A 24,082-nucleotide genomic window follows, 5' to 3' on the forward strand; every position below is an offset into this window, starting at 1 on the left:
CAACTAATCAATTAATCAACCAATCAACATAGAGACATCCAAGTTTTCCTTCTTATTGGGCTGCTGTTTAATTTAAATTTACAATATTTTATTTTGATGATATCCCCATTTTAATTCATATTGCTGCATGATGGATGTTCTTATGACCACCCAAAGTCACAAGATTTCTGTGTTTTAAAAAAATTAACAAATAAATAAACTTAGAATTTCTACAGCGTACTATATCTCACTATCGCTCCACTTAAATTCCATATTAATTCAAAATGTTTAATCTTCAGAACTCCAAATCCTAAAAGCATAATTTAGGGATGTAGAAATAATAAATGTCTAAATATTACCCGGGGGGGGGGGGAGAGGGGGAGGCAATAGCTATATAAAAAGATTGCTGAAGTTTTCTTCCAGAAAATAAAAACATTCTAGGAAGATGAACAAATTGTCACATTTATTGAGATAACGATCTCCCGAACATAGCTCCCTGTTTATTTTGAAAATCATTACATACAGTTCAGTCTTTTGAGGTACCTCCAATAACCAAGGATATTTGAGGAAAGGACAAATATATTTTCCATCCTGATGGTATTCCAGAGGACCTTCAAGACCTAGTTCTCATCGACATTAGGTTAGTATGTTGGAGATCCTTTGGCAGTGTATGTGTGTCTTTGTGTGTGTGTATGTGTGTTTGTGTATGTGATGTTTGTCTTCTAGATCAGTTCTGCCATAGAAATAGTATAGCATTTAGACTTATGTACCACTTCACAGTGCTTTTACAGCCCTCTCTCAGCAGTTTACAGAGTCAGCATATTGTTCCCAACAATCTGGGTCCCCATTTTACTGGCCTTGGAAGGGTGGAAGTCTGTGTCAATCTTGAGCCAGTGGGAATCGAACTGCCAAACTGCTGGCAGCTGGCAAGTAGCAGAAGTAGCCTGCAGTACTGCACTCTAACCACTGCATCACCACGCCTCTTGTTATTAGTATATAATTGTTGTATAATTATTTTTATCCTGTGAGGTGCCCAGCACATTATAAACATATATCCAGTACCCTTGTTTCCCAGATAAACCAATTTGCAGCAGATTTGTCTGTTTAGAAAATTTATATTCTGTTCCTCAGGCATTAGGGTATCCAAGTAGCTAAAGGCAGATATATACTCCTTAAAAGACAGAGATGTAGAAGAACAAAATCCCATCTCAAATAATGGTACCATCTGATGCATTATAATTATCTCCTCCTTGCGAAGATGCTTTTATTAATAGTCATCCATTCAGCCTATTGTGCAAATTGGACACTCATTAAAACCATATAAATATCTGAAACCTTTGCAACACAAACCTGTAAAGTAAATTAACATTTTATTTACTGGTCATTAACATGAGGTGAAGAGCAGCTGATATCACACTAATTTATAATAAGGTCATGAAAGCAGTAAATTACTTCTAAACAAATTGGACACTTTCTTGCCCATAGAAAAGCATTCTGGTGTTGCCACAAAGATAAGTAGACTGTTGCTAACTGTCATTTTCTATCATACTTCGTCCATAAAGATGACTTCTGGTTCTGAAATCCCATCATCTCAAAATTAGAGTAACTTTCCTGTCAATGTGCAGAGTCACCGTTATTATATTGATGTTGTTTATCATCTCATGACCAGGCCTGAGGAGAGGGGGGGTTCAGCCGGTACCATATTTTTGGAGTATAAGACGCACCCTTTTCCCTTTAAAAAGATGATGAAAATCTGGGTGCGTCTTATACACCGAATACAGCATTTTGTTGCCTCCTGAAATCCGTCCCCCTTTACAAATGCATAGCCTTTAGGAGACTTCCAGAGTGCTCCTGGCGGCTGGGGCGGGCAGAAATGAGTGAAAAATGGGCTGATTTTTGCTCTTTTTTGCCCCCACCAGTCCCCAGAAGCACTCTTCCTGAAGGCTATGCATGCCCTTCTTTGACAAAAATCGGGCCCGTTTTTGGAAAGTCTGCAGAGTGCAAAAACTTTTTTTTTAAATTTGCCTCTTCAAAATCTTGGTGCGTCTTATACACTGGTGTGTCTTATAATCTGAAAAATATGGTACATTGTTCCAGGGCCCATGGAGCTCAAAGAGGGCCCATAAAGGGGATTTTAAAAAAAATTACAAAACCAAATTTTTAAAAAGAAAAACAATATTGGATATATACTTCATACTCTATACTTTGTGTGCATAGCCAAACCACCTTGCAGCCTTGTTTGACATAACCTTTATTAATCTGAAACTCAGCCAACAGGATAGCACCTCCTACTTTTGCAGCTGACGGCGTGCAGCAGATTGGCTCTCTGGTTAGCAAGTTGACTCGCGGTTTCTAGCCACCTTCGCCGGGGCCAGTTTGGAAGGTATGCACATGCAGAACACGAAGGCCGGTGATCAATCGTGTGAGGGCTATGGCAGCGGCGGCGGAGCGCTGAACTCATCCAGTGCTGTGAGGGGTTGGCAGCTTCCCAGTAGGGTACTTCAGTAACTTGTATAATTGTTGCGTTTTTTTAACTATGTATCGTTTTGTGTTGTTGTTAAACTGTCTGTATCCCCCTTTCCCTTCTTTGAGTTGTGAGCCACCCTGAGTCCCCTTAGGGAAAAGGGCGGCATACAAATGAAATAAAACTCTAAAACTCTAAACTCTAAACTCTAAAAAACTTGTTTATATACTAATGTGTATTATTGTTTTTATTATCTTTTACAGAAGTACCTGTCTTCTTTTTAATAGATTTGCAAGTATGTTTGAATGTAATTAATAAATGTACAATTATGACATTATTGATGTTTGTGTCCATGTGTAGGTGAGGGGCCCCATATTAGTCTTGTTCCAGAACATAATAATCCTCTCGGCAGCCCTGCTCATGACTACTAAATTAACTTAGTGGCTTTGTTGACTAATTTTATCAGTTCTTCTCCCCCCACCCTTTAAATCTATTTTGCTGAAGTTTTCCACCATTCCCAAAAAATGCATGACAAGGATGAGTCAGCTTTTTTTCCTTATTGCTTTAAAGAGGGGAATATGTACTTATTCTTCTGATCAAACTAGAGTGAAGTATTGAGTTGGGATGACACAAGGTCTCCACCATTCAATATTTTTAGTCATTATATGGAATGAAAGCCATGCTTTTCACATATGCAGACTATCTAGAATTCAGTGGGGTAATCATTACTGGGCAGAATAAGAAATGAAATTCAAAACACTATTGATTGGTTGAAGACACGGGCCCAAGCCTATAGGCTGAATCTGCCCCACGAAGTGCTTAGATCTGGCCCACAGGACTGCCCTGGAAACAGCAAAGAACCGGCCCGCGGAGCCTCTGCCAGCAAAAACAGAGCTCTAGTTCCATTTTCACTGGCAGAGGACTGCAGAAGGCTGTTGCAGCTGAAAACAGAGCTTGACAGCACACTTTTGCTGGCAGAGCACTTGAAACCACCACAGGCGCCCACGACATGAGTGACATTGGACTGCTCACGCCCACCCTGGCCACACCCACTTTAGCCCCCTAGGGTCAAACACAACCCTGATGTGGCCCTCAATGAAATCAAGTTTGCCACCCCTGACTTACAGCAAGGTTAAAATGGCTCATTCCAACATTGGTGCAGCAGGGTGGGGTATCTTGTGGCTTTGGGACAATTCAAACTTAAAATATGTTCCATAGGTAGCCCTCCACTTATGGCCATAACTGAGCCCAAAATTTCTGTTGCTGAGTGAGATAGTTGCTAAGTGCGTTTTGCCCCATTTTATGACCTTTCTTGCTGCAGTTCTTAAATGAATCCCTGCAGTTGTTAAGTCAGTATCACAGTTCCTAAGTGAATCTGACTCCTCCATTGACTTCACTGGTCAGAAGGTCACAAAACGTGATTGCAAGACCCAGGGACACCGCAACCGTCATAAACATGAACTAGTTGCCAAGCATCTGAATTTTGACCACGTGAACCATGGGGAAGCTGCAATGGTTGTAAGGGTGAAAGACGGTCATAAGTCACTTTTTTCAGTGCTGTTGTAACTTTGAACAGTCACTAAACGAGTAATTGTAACTCAAGAATTACTTGTACATATATACAATAAACCAGTCACTTTAGCTAATGGATATGATTTCTGACACAGTGACTCAGTGGCTAAGATGCTGAGCTTGTCGATCAGAAAGGTCAGCAGTTTGGCAGTTTGAATCCCTAGCACCGCATAACGGAGTGAGCTCCCATTACTTGTCTCAGCTTCTGCCAACCTAGCAGTTCAAAAGCACGTAAAAATGCAAGTAGAAAAATAGGAACCACCTTTGGTGGGAAGGTAACAGTGTTCCGTGCTTCTTCGTCATTTAGTCATGCAGGCCACATGATCATGGAGATGTCTTGCGACAGCACTGGCACTTCGACTTTGAAACAGAGATGAACACCGCCCCCTAGAGTCAGGAACGATTAGCACAGATGTGCAAGGAGAACCTTTACTTTATGATTTCTTTCCCTTTTATGTTTCTTGCAGTTTCATAATGTATGAAGCATAAGAAATGAGTTGGAATCTGTTCAACTGAAAACAAAGGTAGAAGATAACAATACAAATAATGATAAACAGCCCCTACTCCTTTGTGTATGGAATACTGTGGATCTTTAACTTCTTGTGATGTTGGAGAGGGAACTAAGTGCTGAATTCTATCAGCTCAAGCTATTGAATTTTTTAATGTGATATTACTGGAAAGCAACAATACAGATTAACTAGAAACAGATTTTTTTCAAGGACTCCTATGCATAGAAATTTTTCCTTGATAAATGGATATAAATGGTTAGGAGTGTATGCCACAAACTTCACATAACAATTTATGATTTGTAAGAAGTAGGAAAATATCACTGTGTACAAATGGAGTCACGGTTGATTAGAAAGTTAAGTAGAAAGCTTAAGAAATCTATCCAGGAAAAGTTTGAAAAACCACAGTGTTTACAGAGGAAATATGAACAGAATAAAGTTTGCTTTGATCATTGCGCAGAGCGTGATTTTGAAACAGCTTTAGAACTTTTGGGGGGAAGACCCAAACTTATGTTTTCCATACCACAGATAATTTACTTTACTTACCCTGCTGACAAGAAACTTCGCTTCATTTCTCTCTTTTTTCTTTTTTCAAATAAATAAATAAATAAATAAATAAATAAATAAATAAATAAATAAATAAATAATAAATAAATAAATAAATAAATAAATAAATAAATAAATAAATAAATAAATAAATAAACATAATATTTTCTAGTTACTGCCTAAAATCAAATCAGCTGCTTGGTAAGATCACATACATTTTTGCTGCTCTCTGATCCATCTCATTTCAATGTGGACATTTAGGCATAATCAATGTTACATTTTACTGCTAGTCCCTTTTAACTGCATGCCATAATTGTTCTAAGATGCAGTTATTAGAACTTAAAAAAAAACCAATAAGATCTATTTTCTGACACTTTTCTAAGGAAATGACTTTTTTAGAGACTGTAGTGGAAAGAAAACACAGTTCAACTACAGATCAACCAACTTTATCCCTGAAAGACTGTTCCAAAGAATACATTATGATGGCAAGGTGTTCAGTTTTGTGCAATTTTTATTATATGATCCACTAGCTTTATCCCCATGCTTCGCTATGAAACTCTGTTCCAACTGCAACTGGCAGTTGGAACAGAGTTCTTTTCAGGTGGGGAGGGGGAGAAGAATATCTAACACCTTCAGTAAACCCAGATTAATTCATTAACTAGATTAAAACATCAACATCAATTGAACCATTAAATAAATTGGGCTGAGGGCATACATAACTAACCAATATAGTATGAATGAAACATCAGATACAACGCAAATATAACTCTCTCCCTTTCCTGATTCCAGCCCCAATATTAATTGTAACCCATGAAATACTGTATATCCTTAAGAAAAGACAGAAAATATCAATCAAAGTGCATGGGGCTGACAAAACATTTCTCATTAAATCATCTGTGAATTTCAGCATGGCTTGGTCCAAAGAAAAGTGGCTGCATTTCCTAATTGTTAAGGAACAATTGAGTTGATGAAGAGCTGTCACAGATTGGTCTATTTGAAGGGATAAGGAACGTGTTGCTGAATCTTGAGAATTTGAAGATGCATGGACTTCTACATGCTGATTGGGGGATTGTGGAAGTTGCAGTCCATACATCTTCATTGCTAACAATGAGAAAAGGGATATAAGAGAGATGTTCAGTTCAGGTCCAGTTTTCCTCTTTATAATAATATGAGAAAGAGTATAGTATAATACTTAAGGCATCAAATTAAGACCAGGGAGACCCAAACATACATCTTTTTTGACTACGTAAATTCACTGGGTGACTTACTGTATTTTTTGGACTATAAGATGAACCTTTTTCCCTCAAAAAAGAGGGTGAAAATCTGGGTGCGTCTTATACACTGAATACAGCATTTTTGGCCTCCCAAAACCCCACCCCCTTTGCAAAAATGGCCATGCATAGCCTTTGGGAGGCTTCCAGAGGGCTCCTGGGGGTTGGGTAGGGCAAAAATGAGCAAAAAATGGGCCATTTTTTGCTCATTCCCCCCTAGCCCCCAGGAGTACTCTATAAGCCTCCTAAAGGCTATGCATGCCCTTTTTTTGACAAAAAACAGGCCCGTTTTTGCAAAAAATGGGCCATTTTGGGGAGATCTGCAGAGTGCAAAAACTTTTTTTAAAATTTTTGTCTCTTGGTGCATCTTATACTCCAGTGCATCTTATATTCTGAAAAATATGGTAGGTCTTGTTTAGGTTGCTCTGCCTCATTTTGTGGCTATTGTGGGTAAAAACTGAAATAGGTGTGTAAGAACCATGAAATCCTGAAGGGCAGGCGGGATAGAACTATAGCCAGCAAATAAATAAATTTCCATTCAATTTATAATTACACTTTCTAAATAGTGACCTTTACAGCAATTAGTATTTGCAAATTTCATTTAGGCTTTTTAGGGGTGACGCATGTCCTTTGGAAGCTGAAACACTGGATGCTGAAATGATTGGCCAATCATTTAACAATCCAAGGTTAAAACAATGACTTCTCTTATGCCCCAAAGTGTTTTCTACGAAAAACAGGAATGTCACATCCTAGCATATCTAAATCAGAGAAGTAACCAACTGTTTCCTAAGCATATGATTGTTATGACTGCAACGGATTCCACTTGGTTTCCAGTCAGCCGCAAAGTCTCTCAAAGCTTCTTCATGGCCCTTTCATATGAACCTTCCTTGACCCCCCCATGTAGCAGAGAGCCATGTGGGAAAAATAAACACGGCTTCCTGTCACATCAATGTTGTCGCCACCAGGCAATCCGGAAATAACTTAGGTCAAAAATGTCCCACTGACTTCAATGAAAACAATACATGGGGAAGCACTGTGCAAGTCCCTTGGCATTTCTCTTGTATTGTCACCAGACTAACATTCCAGCAAGATACTATCAGTCCCTAGTGTTTCAATGGCTGATTCTTCCTTCCATAACCTTCTGTGACATCATCGTTGTTGCAACTCTGCTGTGGATCAAGACAGTGTCATACGAAGAGGCAACAGGTACCAGATCTCCTCTTGCAATATTCTGAATGACAAATGGAGTTACTAAATTGCTTGGGAATATTATCATTTTCTATGTGGGGAGGGCTAAGGTCAAGCTTGTTGCATTTTATTCTTTTTAGGTAGGTAGTTTTATGCTTCCATGAAGTTCATTTTCTTTTTTTTTATTTTTATTTTAAACACATCAACACATCAACAAAAACAAACACATGACTTAACACAACGTAGGAACAAGAAGTTCCATCATATATCATATAGCAGTTCCGTATCGGTTTCTTTACAGTTAGTGTTTTCCCTTCTATACATTTCTATCTTGCATTCATGGTCTCCTTATTCGTTATCCATTTTTATGTACAATTCTATATTTATTTATACTTAGCTATTTATAACCAAATATTGTTTACCTATATTGTGTTTTATATTCTTACTGTCATTTATTCTCTTACATACAATTATAGGTATACATTCATAGTTATTCTTTTTCTTTGCCATTCTTATACTTTTGTTATTCCATTTAAAAGGTTATAATATACAGTTTGAGTTGTTTTGTTTACCATCCCTAGCCCCTGTTGTAACACCACCTTATTTTCCCTTTCTTTTCTCCCTCCCTTCCTTCTCTACTTCCTTCCTCCTCTCCTTCCCCTTCTTTCTTCCCTTACCTCTCCCCTACTCCTACCCTCTCTCTCATTTTCATATAGTCTATGAAGACGAGGAGTAAGATGATAGCAATGTGTTCTGATTGAGGCTTCCCAAGAGCATGAAGGAAAATCTTTGTCCCGACAAAACCCCCTTTTATTACTTTACTGTGAATTCTGCTCTTTCACATCCAGCAAAGTCTTTCAAGGGAGGATTTACAGTCACAGACCTTATCTGGCTTGGAGAGCTGACAGGCCGATATCTGCAAAACTTGGCAAGGAGTCTCGGAGAGTCACGAACCAATTAAGCGAACTGATTGTCTCCTGCAAACTCCACTCCCCTTTTGCTCCTCTTTTATTCCCTATGGGAGGGACCATTCATCATCCACCTGTGGACTTATTCCAAAGTCAACCCTTGTTCCTTAGCTGGTCCCTTCATCTGGCAACTCTGTGCATGCGCACACTGGGAACAGGCTCCAGCTGTTCATCTGCCTCACTGATGTCTGACTCTGAAGGCAGCTGATAACTGGCATACGGCTCTGCCTCTGACACAGAGCCCTCATCAGAGCCTTCCCCAGACTCCAGGACTGGCCCATCTTCCTCCCCAACCTCCTCACTGTCCAAATCTGCTGCCAACTCTGCTGGCCACTGGTGAGCCACAACACAATGATCCAATATATGCTACAAAGAAGGAAGGGTCAACCTATTCTCCAAAGCACCTGAAGGCAGAACAAGAACTAATGGATGGGAACTAATCAGAGAGCGAACCAACCTAGAAGTAAGGATAACTTTCCTGATTATTCAGTAAAAGGGCTTGCCTACAGAGGATGTGGCTGCTCCATCACTGGAGGTTTTTAAGAAGAGATTGGACAGCCATTTTCCTGAAATGGCATAGGGTCTCCTACTTGAGCAGAGGGTTGGGCTACAAGACTTCCAAGGTCCCTTCCAATTCTGTTATTGTTAAGATGCAGGATAGAAGGATTTGTAAGCAAGCAGGAAGTTGATTCAGCAAGTCGGATGGCTCCTTTTTCAGGATCCCAAACTGCTAAAGCACAAATGTAGGAAATTGCCTTTTAAAACGTGAGATGGAGATCAGTGCCAAGGAATGAGACTAGAGATTACTCAGATAGAAGAGGAAACCTGATGTCATAGACAATTTATTATTTGCAAGAACCTCAGGAAATGTCATGCTTTGTGCTAAGAGAAATATCTGTTGCACATGTTTATTTGGGCTTCTATTCTTATAATGGGAAATGAAAAATCTTCGTAGTATAATTAACCTCCTCCAATCTCATGCCTTTCCAAATGAGTTAAGTGAATATCCAAAATGTTGCATGCAGCATATGTCTGGAGGGTATCAAATTAGGAAAGCCTGCAGTCAGATTTTAGTTCAAGAAGAGCTGCAGTGACCCACGATGAATTCACTCAGTCCATATTATCCATTCAGTCATTCATCAAAATTAATGTTACGTTGCCTTACTGCCACACAGAGGCATTTAATGTGACTCACAAGAAGATATATCAAACCCTTCAGACTAAAATGTAGCAACAGTTCAAATGCAGTTACAAAAAGTAAAACCGTGTCACTTCCACATCCTGGGCAGCAATTTTGTGCACCCCGTAGCCATCCCTGCTGCCCCATTCCATCCTTGGCAAAAGATAAAACCCAATATCTAGGACACACAAAAAAGCCGGATTTCTCACAAGGTTGTGTTTCCTCACCTTGCAGCTCCAAAACAAATACTGCAAAACTATCTACACTCTTTTATCTTAAATGGACAGCAGTTGAATCAGAATTCCATTGTCTCAGTTTCCCAAGTCCTACAGTGTCACAGAATACGGCCCTGGCTTGTCGAAATAAAAATCTACAAGCAGGGGTGAGATTTAGTCGGTTCGCACCAGTTCGGGTGAACTGGATGTTAATTTTACATCTGGTTTGCCGAACTGGTTGTTGCAAGGACTGGTGGGGCGGCCACCCTGCCCCTCCCCATGCGGCCCATTTGTCCTGCCAGGTACATGCAGGGCCCCCGTGAGGAGGCTCTGTGAGGGCAAAAAATGGGTCTCTTGGAAGTCCAAAAATGGGCCCGTTTCCAGCCTCCGGAGGGCCTCTAGAGCCATGGGGAGGCCGTTTTCACCTTCCTGGAGACTCGAAGAAAGCCTCCAGAGCTTGGAGAGGGTGAAAAATCCCCCCTCACTGTGGTGCAGGAGGTCAAGTAGGCCACGCCCACCATGGCCACACCCACCCAGCAACCAGGCAGAGAACCGATTGCTAACATTTTTCAATTCCACCCCTGTCTACAAACAACAGTGAAATTGAATCAAAACAAGAGTGACAGCCACAGCAGAAGGGCCAAAAAGCAGAACATATCCATGGCCAACATACCAGGGTATGGAGACCAAGTTTAGTATTTGGGGGGAGGTAACATTTGGCATTAACCCAGAGGTTTTGTGCAAGGAGAAAAAAACAAAAACAAACCACAAGCACAGTCTTAAATTATACCTTCTTGTGTTTCAGAAAGCACAGCTGCGCTGGTTCAAAATGAAGGGGAACAGGAGTCCAACACATCGGTGGCATGTCAATATGAGGAAAGCTAATTTAAAGTAAAGCTGAGCAGAGGCATTTTGCATTTGTCCAACGTGTTCTCATTTCATTTCATCAAAGAAAATGTACTTCATAAATATTTCAATGGAGAAGAGATTGTTGCAGGAATTCCTATGTATCAAATGTGCTGTTTTTGAAGTTATTTAATGAGAAGGAAGGGCAGGAATGACCTGGGGGGGGGGGATTGTACTGTCATCTTTCCCATAAACCACAGCTTCCCTGGTTTCCTATTTTTTTGTTCATTCTAAGTGAAATTAACATGATAGCTTTATCATGATATCCAGTGATGGGTTCCTGACCGATTTACTACTAGTTAGCTGAGAGCCAAAAACCAGGCTGTTTTCAGGCCATTTATAGGCTGTTTACAGGCTGTTTGGGGGCCATTTTCAGGTTGTTTTTTGGGCCAAAAATGGCCTGAAAATGGCCCCCAAAATAGCCCAGAAAATATCCTGAAAAGGGCCCCCAAAATGCCCCAAAACAGGCCTGCACATATCACCCAACTGGTCTTCAGGTTTTTGGTGCCCCAGCACATGTACCTTCATGTACATACACACCCATTCCAATTTGGGCATTCGGTCCTGCAAAGGTTAACCATCACTGTCTTATAGCAACAGCACTTAGACTTATATGCCACTTCATCGTTCTTTATAGCCCTCTCTAAACGTTTTACAGAGTCAGCATATTGCCCAAACAATCTGGCTCCTCATTTTACTGACCTTGGAAAGGTGGAAGGTTGAGTCAACCTTGAGCCAGCCAGGATCAAACTCCAGGCTGTGAGCAGAATTAGCCTTCAATATGGCATTCTAACCACCATAGCACCACAGCTCCTTCTGATATCTTGATGATATCTTTATCATGAGGGAGGTTGTTTTTGTTTTTTTCCACTTGGGCTGTTTTGGCACAACTGTCTCTACTAAAGGGAGAACTCTGCCTTGAGAATCTGCTACTCATAGACTTCCAAGGAAGAAATGGTGAACTGAAGACAGGTCTTCTAAAAGTAGAGCTGATAGCCAAGGAAGAGTAAAGAGCCAGTGAAAAGCTTTTCACGCTTCCTCTCAAGAGAGACTCAAAATCATCCACCAGTGTTCTAGACCAGAGGTGTCAACTTCAAGGCCTGGGGGCCAGATCTGGCCCATGGTGTGCTTAGATATGGCCCAGTGGTGGGTTTCAAAAATTGTTCGAACCTATTCTGTGGGTGTGGCCTCCTTTGTGGGAGTGGCTTGCCACCCATGTGACCGGATGGGAGTGGCTTGCCGCCCATGTGACCAGATATGAAGATGCCGACGACACTTGTCAGAACCACCTTAAATTACCTCACACACAGCACTGGCATGCATAAGAATATGATGTAAACTTGTTTTTTAAAAGGCATCTTTGGTTTGCGTTAAAACAACTTCAACACACGCAATGTTCTGCTTGTACCACAAACGCAGTAGTCATCCTTACCTTTCACAGAGGCACTGAGTTTTATAAATATGAGCATGATAGTGTAGAATAATCATATCCAAGGACCAGTGGTGGGTTTCAAAACTTTTTGGAACCTCTTCTGTAGGTGTGGCCGGCTTTCCGGGTCCACTGGTGGAACCTCTTCTAACCGGTTTGGTAGATTTGACGAACCGGTTCTACCGAATAGGTGCGAACTGGTAGGAACCCACCTCTGATCTGGCCCATGGGGCCACCCTGAAAACAGTGAAGAACTGACTCACAGTGCCTCTGCCCACTAAAATGGAGCTCAGGGAGGCTGTGCAAGGCCACCCTGGGCTCTGTTTTGGCCATGACAGCCTCCTGTGAGTCCAAGGAGGCTCTGTTCTCCATTTTCGCTGGCAGAGGGCTGCAGGAGGCCATTGCAGTTGAAAATGTAGCCTCAATGAGTGATGTTGAGCTGGCCACATCCACCTTGGCCACGCCCCCTAGCCCCCCAAGATCAAACACAACCCTCATACAGCCCTCAATGAAATTGAGTTTGACACCCAAGTTCTAGACAGTTTTTCCCTGATAAAGAGACTGCAAGACAGTGGTCTCTGGCAATTTTAGAGGTCTGGGAAAGGAGGGGTTATCATCCTGTTCAAACCACAGTTAGCACCTTCAAAAGGGACACTGGATTCACATAGGTCTTTTTCTAATTACTTTTTGGAAATCGCTTATATAGCTACTTTTCAACTATTAGGAACCTTTGCATCATCAAATCTGAAAACACTGGGCAATTTTCTATCAATCCTTAGCACACACAAAAAAAAGGTTTTGAATAGAAGTTTAAGAATTTAGGAGCAAAACTTGATAAACAGCAAAAGGATTATTAGAACTTTGATTTTGGAAAATTAGAAGTAAGAGTACAGGTGGATTCGAAATAAGATTTTGGGATTCATTATAAAAATTCTCCACGTGGGAAAATGCTTTTGTTTTGAATTCTTTAAAAAAAAACATGGCAGGATGGAACTTTGAAGGTTGGATACTAGAGAGAATTAAAAGGAACTGAAGATTACAATTAAAAGAGAGCACTTAAAGCTGACTTAGAAACACAGAACGAAGCAAAATATTTTAATACTGGAACTTATATTTGTTGCTATAGTTGCAATTTTGAATAAAATGTCTTTCTTTCTATGCATGCACACTGACTATCTATCATCTGTCTGTCTGTCTGTCTGTCTGTCTGTCTGTCTGTCTGTCTGTCTGTCTGTCTATCTATCTATCTATCTATCTATCTATCTATCTATCTATCTATCTATCTATCTATCTATCTATCTATCTATCTAAATCTGCTGTGTCATTACATTAATGTGTAGCTGAGCATTTCACTGTTGTCTTTGGCAGCCATCATGCCATTCTTTCAGAACTAGAAATCTATTTATCGGTGATATTTTTTTCCAACCATAAAAATGTTGTGATGAGAGACAATCACTTTAAAAGGTTCTTAAATGATTTGTGCTGAAAAGACTGTGCAGTTGGTTTCTGCAACTCTGAGACTAACTGGCGAGTTTATAATTGAAATATCTGCTTTGGCATGATATACATCTATCTGATAAAACAAGGCAGACACTGACTGCCAAGTGCTTTGTGGAACTCCAGCATATTGATTACAGATGAGCCCCATTGGTAATTTTCTTCGTTCTTCTGGAGCTCAAAGGCAGGCATTTAGGTACGCGCTGATCCAGTGGAATTGTTAGAGGCATTTGCTCGAAGCAACTCCCACCACAACCTTTGTGCAGCTGCATTTCAAAAGCTACTATGAAATGAGTGGGCAAACCTTTCCGAACCTCTGTGATGTGGTCCTTAAGGTGTGGATTAAGACTGGGAGGAACTCTCATTGAAATTCATGAAATTTCAACCATGGCTTTCAGCCAACCATTATAGAATAGAATAGAATAGAATAACAGAGTTGGAGGGACCTTGGAGGTCTTCTAGACCAACCCCCTGCCTAGGCAGGAAACCCTACACCACTTCAGACAAATGGTTACCCAACATCTTTTTAAAAACTTCCAGTATTGGAGCATTCACAACTTGTGGAGTCAAGTTGTTCCACGGATTAATTGTTCTGTCAGGAAATTTCTCCTCAGTTCTAAGTTGCTTCTCTCCTTGTTTAGTTTCCACCCATTGCTTCTTGTCCTGCCATCAGGTGCGGTTATCTTTCAATCTAACCTATGTCACAGGGTTATTTGTGTGTTGGGGGGTGGCATGGAGAAGGGATTACAATGAATGCAGCTTTGAGTTGCCGGAGGAAAGACAGGATTTAGATTTCCATCTGACTCATTAGTATGACATTTTGGAGGCACAGAAACACCGTGTTGGAAAAGGCCATCCAGTCTAGTTTCATTGCGTACTGTGATATTCTCACAAAATGGCTGCCATGGCAAATGCAGCAGAAGGCAAGGGTGGTAGTCGCTCTTTTTCCTAAAGATGCTCCTCTAAGGGTTTGGGGGGGGGATCATTTTGTTTCTGGATAGCAAGACATTCAAAGCTACTGTGGAGTCTGATGGTCACTAAGAGACTATCCGGAGAATTCCAGTGGTTTGATAACTATCATGATGACCAGAGGTGGCATTCAGCAGGTTCTGACCAGTTCTGGAGAACCGGTAGCAGAAATTTTGAGTAGTTCAGAGAATCGGTAAATCCCACCTCTGACTGCCCCTGCCCTCATCTATTCTCTGCCTCCCAAGTACCAGCTGATCGAGAGGAAATGAGGATTTTGCAGTAACCTTCCCCTGGAATGGGGAGGGAATGGAAATTTTACAGTATCCTTCCCCTCCCATGCCCACCAAGCCACACCACACCTACCAAGCCATGCCCACAGAACCAGTAGTAAAAATTTTTGAATCCCACCACTGATGATGACTATCCTTGCACCAGGGGTGGGTTTCTCGCCCCGTTCCAACCGGTTCAGTTGGAACGGGGCCGGCGGCGTCCTCGTGCACGCACGCAGTGCACGCATGCGTACTAGCGTCTGTGCGATGCTCCAGCTGCTCCTGGAGGATCGCGCAGGCGCTGTATGCATCCTGTGCATGCGTGGAAGCGCAGAACTCGTCAAAACCGGGTAAGAAACTTCAGCATTCCCGGAAGTTACTTACTTCCGGGTTCGCCGACCAACCGGTTCGCGGGGACCGCCGTGACCCGCCTGAAACCCACCCCTGCCTTGCACTGAAGAACTTGCTGCCTTGTCAATAAAAATAATGATTTCCACAGCCTAATAAGTTACTATTTTTCACGGTACATCCAGTGGGATAGAGACCTTCAGACCAACATTTCTAACGGACTCCAAGACAAGGAAAGACAAATTTTACATTATGTGTAAACCATGCAGCTTTTTACTAGTATAGGTAGTCTTAGACTTACAACAGTTCATTTAGTGACTGTTCGAAGTTACGACGACTGAAAAAAGTGACTTATGACCAATTTCACACTTATGACTGTTGCAACATCCTCATGGTCATGTGATCAAAATTCAGGCGCTTGGCACCTGGTTCACCTTTAGGACGGTTGCAGGCAGTACCTCAGGGTCATGTGATCACCTTTTGCGACCTTCTGACAAACAAAGTCAGTAGGGAAGGCAGATTCACTTAACAGCCAATGAGAGTAACTTAACAATTGTAGTGATTCACTTAACCACTTTGGCAAGAAAGGTCACAAAATGGGACAAAACCCATTTAAAAATTTAGCAACAGAAATTTTGGGCTCAATTGTGGTTGTATGTCCAGGACTAACTGCATGTTTTCCAATTCCATCCACAGTTTTACCAAAGAAAAAAGGGACATGATGTAGTAAAGACAATATTAAGTTTTATACTGATGTAATCATTCACAGACTACCGTCTATTTTATCCCATGTTTCAAATATTACCCTCGGAGTAAAAACCACTGAACTGCAAAGTAACACAATTTATGAAGAGGTATGGATCCTAGGATTTGAGCAAGAATAAACAACCTATTTAAAAGCATCCAAATTAATTATGTAACCTCTGCAAGGATGGCTGTATCATGGTTCAATGGATGCTTTGTGAATGGCCACTGACAGGTATTCATCACTGTCTCTGCTTTCTGCATTTTGCTTGGTTTTGACCTCATTGTTTGTACTTAACCCCCATTAAGTCATAAATGTCTGTGTGTAAGTAGACATACTAAGTAAGGGCATTTTGTACATCTGATGAAATGAGATGTAATTCACAGGAACCTCTGACATAATCCATCTGTTCCTCTATGAAGTGGCATAAAAATAGTTGTTGGTTTTACTTTAAGACAAGCAGAACTATCCCTGCATATGTCTTAACCAGGGGTGGGATTGAAAATTTTTAGCAACCAGTTCTCTGCCCAGTTGCTGGGTAGGTGTGGCCCTGGGAGATGGCCTACTCAGCCTCCTGCACCACAGCAGGGGGGCATTTTTGCCCTCCCTGGGCTCTGGAGGCCCCCTGGAAGCCAGAAACGGCTTCCAGAGCAAAGCTGGCTGAGGATTTCTGGGATTTGAAGTTGTTAAGGTTGGAGACCCTTGTTCTGGAAGACTACAACATTTAGCTCTGTCGTGCTTGACTTTGTAAAGCAAAGGAGCCTTCTTCGATTCTGTTCAACTGCTATAACAAGTATCTTTCACCTAAACGTTTCTAGGAAAAGTGATCCAAATGGTTATTTTCGATTGTAGGAAAAAGTCTTCCTGCCTTAGAATTTCCAGCAGTTAAGCTGGTGCTCTCTATCAGTGGATCATGAAATGCTGAATGGGTTTTTTTTAAAAAATATTGTTATTATTTTCTCCAAAGCAGCAAAGGTTTTTTGAAATCTGGACAAGACAGAGCCTGGAATATTTTACTGAATATTGCCCTAGCTCTCAAGGAGTATGTTAGAACATGTTCAGGTCTGGGCAAACTTTATAAAACAAAATGCAAGGGGTTTTTTGTGGGGTGGGGAACACAGGGAGGATCCCTCATCTATTATTGTATGCCAGCAATTTCGGGTTGATTGTTTAAGGGGGGGGGTGTCTCAAGAGCTATAGCTGAAAAGGGAAGAAGGTTCAAATTTCCTCTGCCTGCAGGGGCTCTAACTAGACTCAGTCCCTGGATGAAACATGAGCACCTGAAATTGGCAGGACACAAGGCTAGCTCCTGTTGGCCTGGGGCGATAATTCCAAATAAGACTAAACACACCCTCCATCCAGGAACTAGAGAGCATCACTTAAATGCCTGGAGGCTGAAATGCTGGGAAAATAGGAACAGAGGAGAAAACCAGCCAGCCCTACCCTGGAAGAATATGACATCAGAGAAAGAGACTAGGAGTTGATTGACTGAAAGGAAAGACAATACCTTCTGCAGCAATAGGAAGAACTTCCTTGCTATTATTTCTTCAAGCACTTCCCTTGGTAAACATCTGCTAAGGGGAAGTGTTAAGGGTCCAGCTGTTTGCAGCTGTAAATCTTTGAAAAAATATTTACACAACCGGAGGGCAAAAATTTATCTTCACTGCTTGTGTTCCCCCTCTGTGTTCATTTTGCTACTTAAAACTGCCCGCCTCCCTAACCGAAACAAATACATTGGTGTTTTTTCTCCCTTCCTCTTTCATTTGAATCAGTAAAAATCTTAAGACTTGTGAGGCCACAAAACTGCAGCTGCAGAGATCTCTGTGACGATTTGCAAAGGGAACCCCCTCCCCCATGTTGTAAGGTTAGTTTATTCTAAGTCTTAGCATTTGAATAGTCAGAAATCCAGCAGGGAGTGCCAATCTAGCAGTGGGAGGGGGGGCTTGAATGCTGAGCTGCTTTCTATCACTCCCTCCCTCAACTGAAGCAAATAAAAAAACAAGGGAGGGGGGAATTCCTCTAGCACAAATTTAAGCTGTTCTTGACTCTGAATTGTTGCTTTCTGACTTGAAGGGGAATAGTAATAAGGATAGACTAAATAATATCAGAATAGACTTATTAGAAACTTGTTATTTGTGATTCTGTAAACCTTTGTAACACATACATGTCAACATTTGCTTTCTGAAAAACACATATATTATGCCCTTTTGATGTCCCCTGAGAGCGATTTGAGTGATCAATTGAGGGAGAACAAAGGGAGCCGCAAGAGATAAGGAGATAGCTGAAGGGGATAATTAAGATGCTCTATCCCGTGATGGCGAACCTATGGCACGTGTGCCACAGGTGGCACACAGAGCCAAATTTGCCGGAACGGCAGCCCTCAGCTCCAGCGTGCATGCGTGCGCTGGCTAGCTGATTTTTGGGCTTGAAGAGGGCTGGGGAGGCTTTCCTGAAGCCTGGGGAGGGTGAAAACAGCCTCCCCTGGAGGACCGCGCAGGGGGTCCCATGTGCATGCACAGTGGGATCATACGCACATGTGCAGGTGCGGTGGACATGCATCCGTGCGCAATAGTGTGCACACACACAATTTCTGCACACCTTTAGAAGAAGGTTAGCCATCACTGCTTTATCCTGTCCAAAGGATACACAAATCAAATATGGCAGAATTGGAGATATAACTGATGGTTTCATAACTATTCTTAACCATATATAAGGGGTAACATCTCCCCTGAAGTGGCGTAGTTCTTCCCTGCATATCCTTGGATATGTTTGTCTTTAAACTTTGATCAAAGATTAAACGCTGATTGTTATTCAAGCCCCCATCTAAGTCTTATATTTGGCTCATTGTGGCTTAAACGTATCATGGAACCTTACAGACTGATACTCAGTTATTAAATAAGGTAGCTGAATGCCATCTGCAAGTGAAATATAATTGCCCATAGATGAAATCTCTGGGCAGCCAGTCATAGGACTAGTTTTCTGCACCAGTATCCTATTTTTGAGCATAGAGAGGAGGTTGAACTCCTGTAGACTAAAATTCACCTCTCTTGGCAAGTGGGAAATATGGATGATGAAGGACACTTGGCAAAGAAACATACATAGCAGCAAGTCTCCTGCTGGATCACACCAAAAGCCTGTCTAATCCAGTCCAGGAGAATTAGTTGTCCCACAAAAATGAGCCCATTTCTCCCAGCAGGTAGAGATCAAGAAGTATCAACCGCTTCTCGTATTATCCTGACGTCTGAAGCAATAGCCATCAATTCATTCATTTTCCAATCATTTCCATAGTCCTTTTTAAAACAAAGTACAGATCGTTCTTGATTTAAAACCATTCATGTAGTGACCCTTAAAGATATAACCGGAGGTGGGCTGCTGCCAGTTCAGACTGGTTTGGGCAAGACAGTAGTTCCGACCAACGGCTGGGCTCGCCCCCTCCTCCCCACTCCAGCGCTATCTCATCCTATATATTGCACTCACTGGCTCACTCACCCCACCCACACAGCCCAGTTGATTTCTGCACCCCATTCACTGCGGCTGCCCAAGAAGGTGTGCTGGAAGCTGCATGCATGAAATCAATGTGTGTTTGAAGCATGTATTTATGATGGCTGCAAAATCCCAGGGTTATGTGATCATAACCATCACCATCACCACTTGAGGCCTTCCTAGGTGACCTCTGATAAGCGAAGTCAATGAAGGAAGCCAGCTTTGCTTAACGACTGCGTGATTCACTTCATGACTGTAATTGTTATTTAACAATCACTGCAAAAAATTGGACGCAACTTACTTTACAACTGTCTCATTAGCCACAGACTCTCTGGTTCCAATTTTGGTTGAAAGTCAAGTCATACCTGTACATTGGCAGCTCTCATCATGGCCATATCTGGCTTAGAAGGCATAAAAGTTCACTACCTTAAGTCCTAAATTGTAGAAAGAATAAGAGACTGTCGCACTGCAGATGAAAGTTTCAATTTTGACGATGAATTTCAGCAGTGTGATTCTGGAGATCTCAAAAATAGAAGATGCCATTTGAAAGGTGCCAATGGCTTCAGTCTATGAATGTTTTGATGCCAAATGTATAAGATAACTTACAACTCTATTAATATCTTTGAAGGGTAAGAGTCTATCTGAAAAGGAATCGTGTAACATTTTATCATAACCAGGAAATATCACTTCTTTTGCTTCTGAATCATTATTACCCGATCAGGAAAATAGTTTGAGGGCACACTTCTAAATTCCAGGGCTTCTGATCTTAGAAATTAGTCTCACTCCATAGCTCAAACATCTAACTTTCTCAAAAGCCTATTTTTGTTGTTGTTAGCTTTTTAATAGCAGCTTGTCTGTTGAAGTGTTCTGAGAAGTTTGAAAACCTACTTGTACTTTTATACCTTATAGTTGGTAATACAGAGAGCATTCTATTATGCATAATAGGAGTTGTCTACGAGTAGAATTATATTTCTTGAACTGTGGATGCCTCTTGAAAAGGCTTCTGAGAATACCTTGAACAGCCATGAAAACAAGACAATGGATCATTGACAAATCAACCAAAGGCTGAGCTCTCTAGAGAAGGTTCCAATACTAAGAAAGTTAAAAGGAAAAAGAAGGAGATGACTAACAGTAAGGGGAATGGACTGTCGGAAAATGAATTGTCGCTCAATAGTAGTAACTATGATAGGGAGTCCTAGTGGACAACCATTTCAATATGCGCCAGCAGTGTGCAGCAGCTGCCAAAAAAGCCAACATAGTTCTAGGCTGCATAAACAGAGGAATAGAATCAAGATCACGTGAAGTGTTAATACCACTTTATAATGCCTTGGTAAGGCCACACTTGGAATACTGCATTCAGTTTTGGTCGCCATGATGTAGAAAAGATGTGGAGACTCTAGAAAGAGTGCAGAGAAGAGCAACAAAGATGATTAGGGGACTGGAGATTAAAACTTGTGAAGAACGCTTGCAGGAATTGGGTCTTAGTTTAATGAAAAGAAGGACTAGGGGAGACATGATAGCAGTGTTACAATATCTCAGGGGTTACCACAAAGAAGATGGAGTCAAACTATTCTCCAAAGTACCTTAGGGTAGAACAAGAAGCAATGGGTGGTAACTAATCAAGGAAAGAAGCAACTTAGAACTAAGGAAAAATTTCCTGACAGTTAAAATAATTAATCAGTGCAACAACTTGCCTCCAGAAGTTGTGAATGCTCCAACATTGGAAGTTTTTAAGAAGATGTTGGATAACTGTTTGTCTGAATTACTGTAGTATTTCCTGCCTAAGCAGGGGGTTGGATTAGAAGGTCCCTTCCAACTCTGTTATTCTAAGACCTGAAGTACCATGAATAGAACATTATGGAGAAAATATATCCATTTAGTAACCAGGAGTTGAAAACTACTTAATGGTGCATAATCAATCAGTTTTTGGTCTACCTAGCTCATTTCAAATTTTAAAGAAACTCTTGAAACTTTTGAAAACACTACTTTCCAGCTTTGCCCCCTGAAATAAGCAATAAGTAACTGCAAGTAACTAAAACTTGAGATGATACACTTTAAATAACAACAGGCTATGACTGCTTCATCCTTTTTTGTGTGTTGTGGGAAGTCTTGAACATCCAAGAGGTGGCAATGTAGGTTGTTTGAGCGTGTTAAGCCTTTGATAACACTTTTCATTGTCTTATCTGATTAAAGAACAGAAAGCCAGCTTTTCATAATCATGGATTCTTTTTTAGATGTAAAGAACTTCTATATGATATAAACTCAGTTCAGAGTGTATCCATGATGTGGAAATACTATTCTCCAGGAAGATTTTCGCAGGCTGTGTCTTGCCTAAGCATGTATACGCTGCCAGCATGTTTTTAAAAAGGTCAATTAATTTAGCGTTACCAGACACAATTTCTGCCTTGATTTCATTCTGGTCTTTCTACAAAAGCAATAATTCTATGCAAAAGCCGAATGAAAGAAATGGTCCTGCCAAAAGATTTTGCGAAAGCTGGATGCACTTATCCAATTACCCTGAAATGCTATGCAAGATGCATTCTTTTGGATGTCCCTCTAATGGGCAGGATTTGCTAGGCATTATTCCTCTGGATTGGTAATTGTGCCTATAACTTTTGCTGCAGCGTGGATGAATGTGGATCTGTGAAAAGCTACGCACCTTTATAGGAAAATCTTGCTTGAGCATCTAACAGAAGATTAGCATCTTTTCTTGAAAGTAACATTCTATTTTATCAGATCCAGACTTATTTTCAAGTTATTTTGAAAAGATATATTGCAGGAGTCAAAAAGAGGGCTGTGAAAATATCTACAGACCCTTCGCATCCTAGTCATAAATTGTTTCAACTTCTACCCTCAAAACGACGATACAGAGCATTGCACCCCAGAACAACTAAACACCAGGACAGTTTTTCCCCTGCATGCCATCATAACTAATTCCCACAACACTGTCAAACTATTTACTAAGACTGTATTACTATTATTCTTCTCATCCTCCTCTTATCTATCTCCTTCTACTTATGATTATAAGCTTGTTGCTTGTATCTTTACGATTTATATTGTTTGATTTCGTTTCCTAGTATGATTTTTTGATTGCTTATTTAGTATCCTATAACTATCACTAAGTGTTGTATCTTAGGATTCTTGATGAATGTCTTTTTTAATGTGCATTGAAAGCTTACGCACCGAAGACAAATTCCTTGTGAGTCCAATCACATTTGACCCATAAAGAATTCTTACTCTTGTTGCTTTACACGATATGTATTTGCTTTTCACAACCTGAGTGTAATTTTTCACTGTACTGTATATTATAGTAATATACATCATTATCTGAATGTCGGAAGACCATGCATTACTTCTGTGAACATTTACACTGGCTGTAGGAAATATCTGGCTGTAAGGTAGTCCGAAAAATAAAGAGAGAGTTGAATAAAAGTTGCCTTGCCCAGAGCTCCAACCCTAACAACCTTTCCCCCCCCCCTCCTCTCCCCGTTCAAGTGCACCTCTCAGGAGAACGTGTAGGGGGCGCGCTTCCACAACCTTCAGCTTTTGGCGGCCGCCTGGCCAATTTCACCCATCAGTGAGGAATAGGTGAAGAAAGAAGATCACTCACCATCTCGCCGCCGGTTCGAGGCGCGCAAGGCTCTGATAGACCCGCTCTGGCTGCCGGCGGCGGATCCCTGCTGCTGGGGGCAAAAAGTGGCCCAGGCTACCACGTAAAGGAGGAACGGCGCTAGCATTTGCATCGGGAGTCTTTGGCGCCCAGATGAAAAGTCTTTAAAAAGAAAACAAAAAAGAAGCAGTAGGAAGGCGACCACCAATCTTCTGGCTAATGGGTGGGAGATCTTCTGGTCCACAGTCCCTTTTCAAGCCGGCAAAGCACCCGCTTGCCTTTCTCCCGTTCACCTCTTAAGTCTCTGAGCGCGCCTCCGAAGTCGAGAAAAAAACTTTTGAAAGAAAAGGGGAGCGGGGGAAAACGAGATTTCAGCCGGAATGGCTGCAGGGCTTAAAGCGGTGGGGAGATCCCGGGCTTGCAGACTTGGGTACAAAAGGCGAGACCCGCAGAACTTCTCCCCCGCTCCACCTCTCGCGTCTCCCCGTCCGCCACCGGCCGCTGAGGCAAGAAAAGGGATCCTGAAAGAGGGGAGTTTCCCTCACACGCGCGCACTGCGGTGTGTTTATGTGTGGGGCGGGAGGTGGAGGGGGGGAGGTTGGAGAAGGGAAGGTTGGCGAGCGAGCCGAAGGCTACAACGCCCCCCTCGCCCTCTACCGTTGCCGAGTCGTGCTGCCCTTCTTGGGCTGGCCAGGCGCGGAGTGTTTTTTTTTCCCCCCAGGTCTCCGACGAAGTTGGCTCGAGAGCGATCAGAATGGGTGTCTCTGCAATTCTGGGGGTGCCCGAGGCAGAGCGATGGAAGGACGGGAGCGCTTTCCCCTCACCACTGTCAAACTCTTAACTAAGGCTGCTATTACTATTACTATTCGTCTTCTCGTGGTTCCTATCACCCATCTCCTCCCACTTATGACTGCAGGACTGTAACTTTGTTGCTTGT

General features: G+C 41.7%; 1 protein-coding gene across 2 annotated transcripts in view; it reads right to left on the reverse strand.

Annotated features, from left to right (window-relative positions):
- PDGFD (platelet derived growth factor D) overlaps nt 1-23,726 on the reverse strand; it is a 194,741-nt gene extending 171,015 nt beyond the window's left edge. The window contains exon 1 of one of the 2 annotated variants that reach the window (XM_087721150.1): nt 23,146-23,726. In XM_087721150.1, coding sequence (XP_087577276.1) covers nt 23,146-23,278 — 133 coding nt within the window. In that variant the 5' untranslated portion in view covers nt 23,279-23,726. The remainder of the gene's footprint in view (nt 1-23,145) is intronic. The other variant, XM_087721149.1, reaches the window with a different exon arrangement.
- Nucleotides 23,727-24,082: the final 356 nt, after the last annotated feature.

Source organism: Thamnophis sirtalis, unplaced genomic scaffold, assembly GCF_051295495.1.
Source record: "Thamnophis sirtalis isolate CommonGarterSnake01/CBP01778 unplaced genomic scaffold, rThaSir2_p1.2 scaffold_8, whole genome shotgun sequence".
In the NCBI taxonomy this organism is placed as follows: Eukaryota; Metazoa; Chordata; class Lepidosauria; order Squamata; family Natricidae; genus Thamnophis; species Thamnophis sirtalis.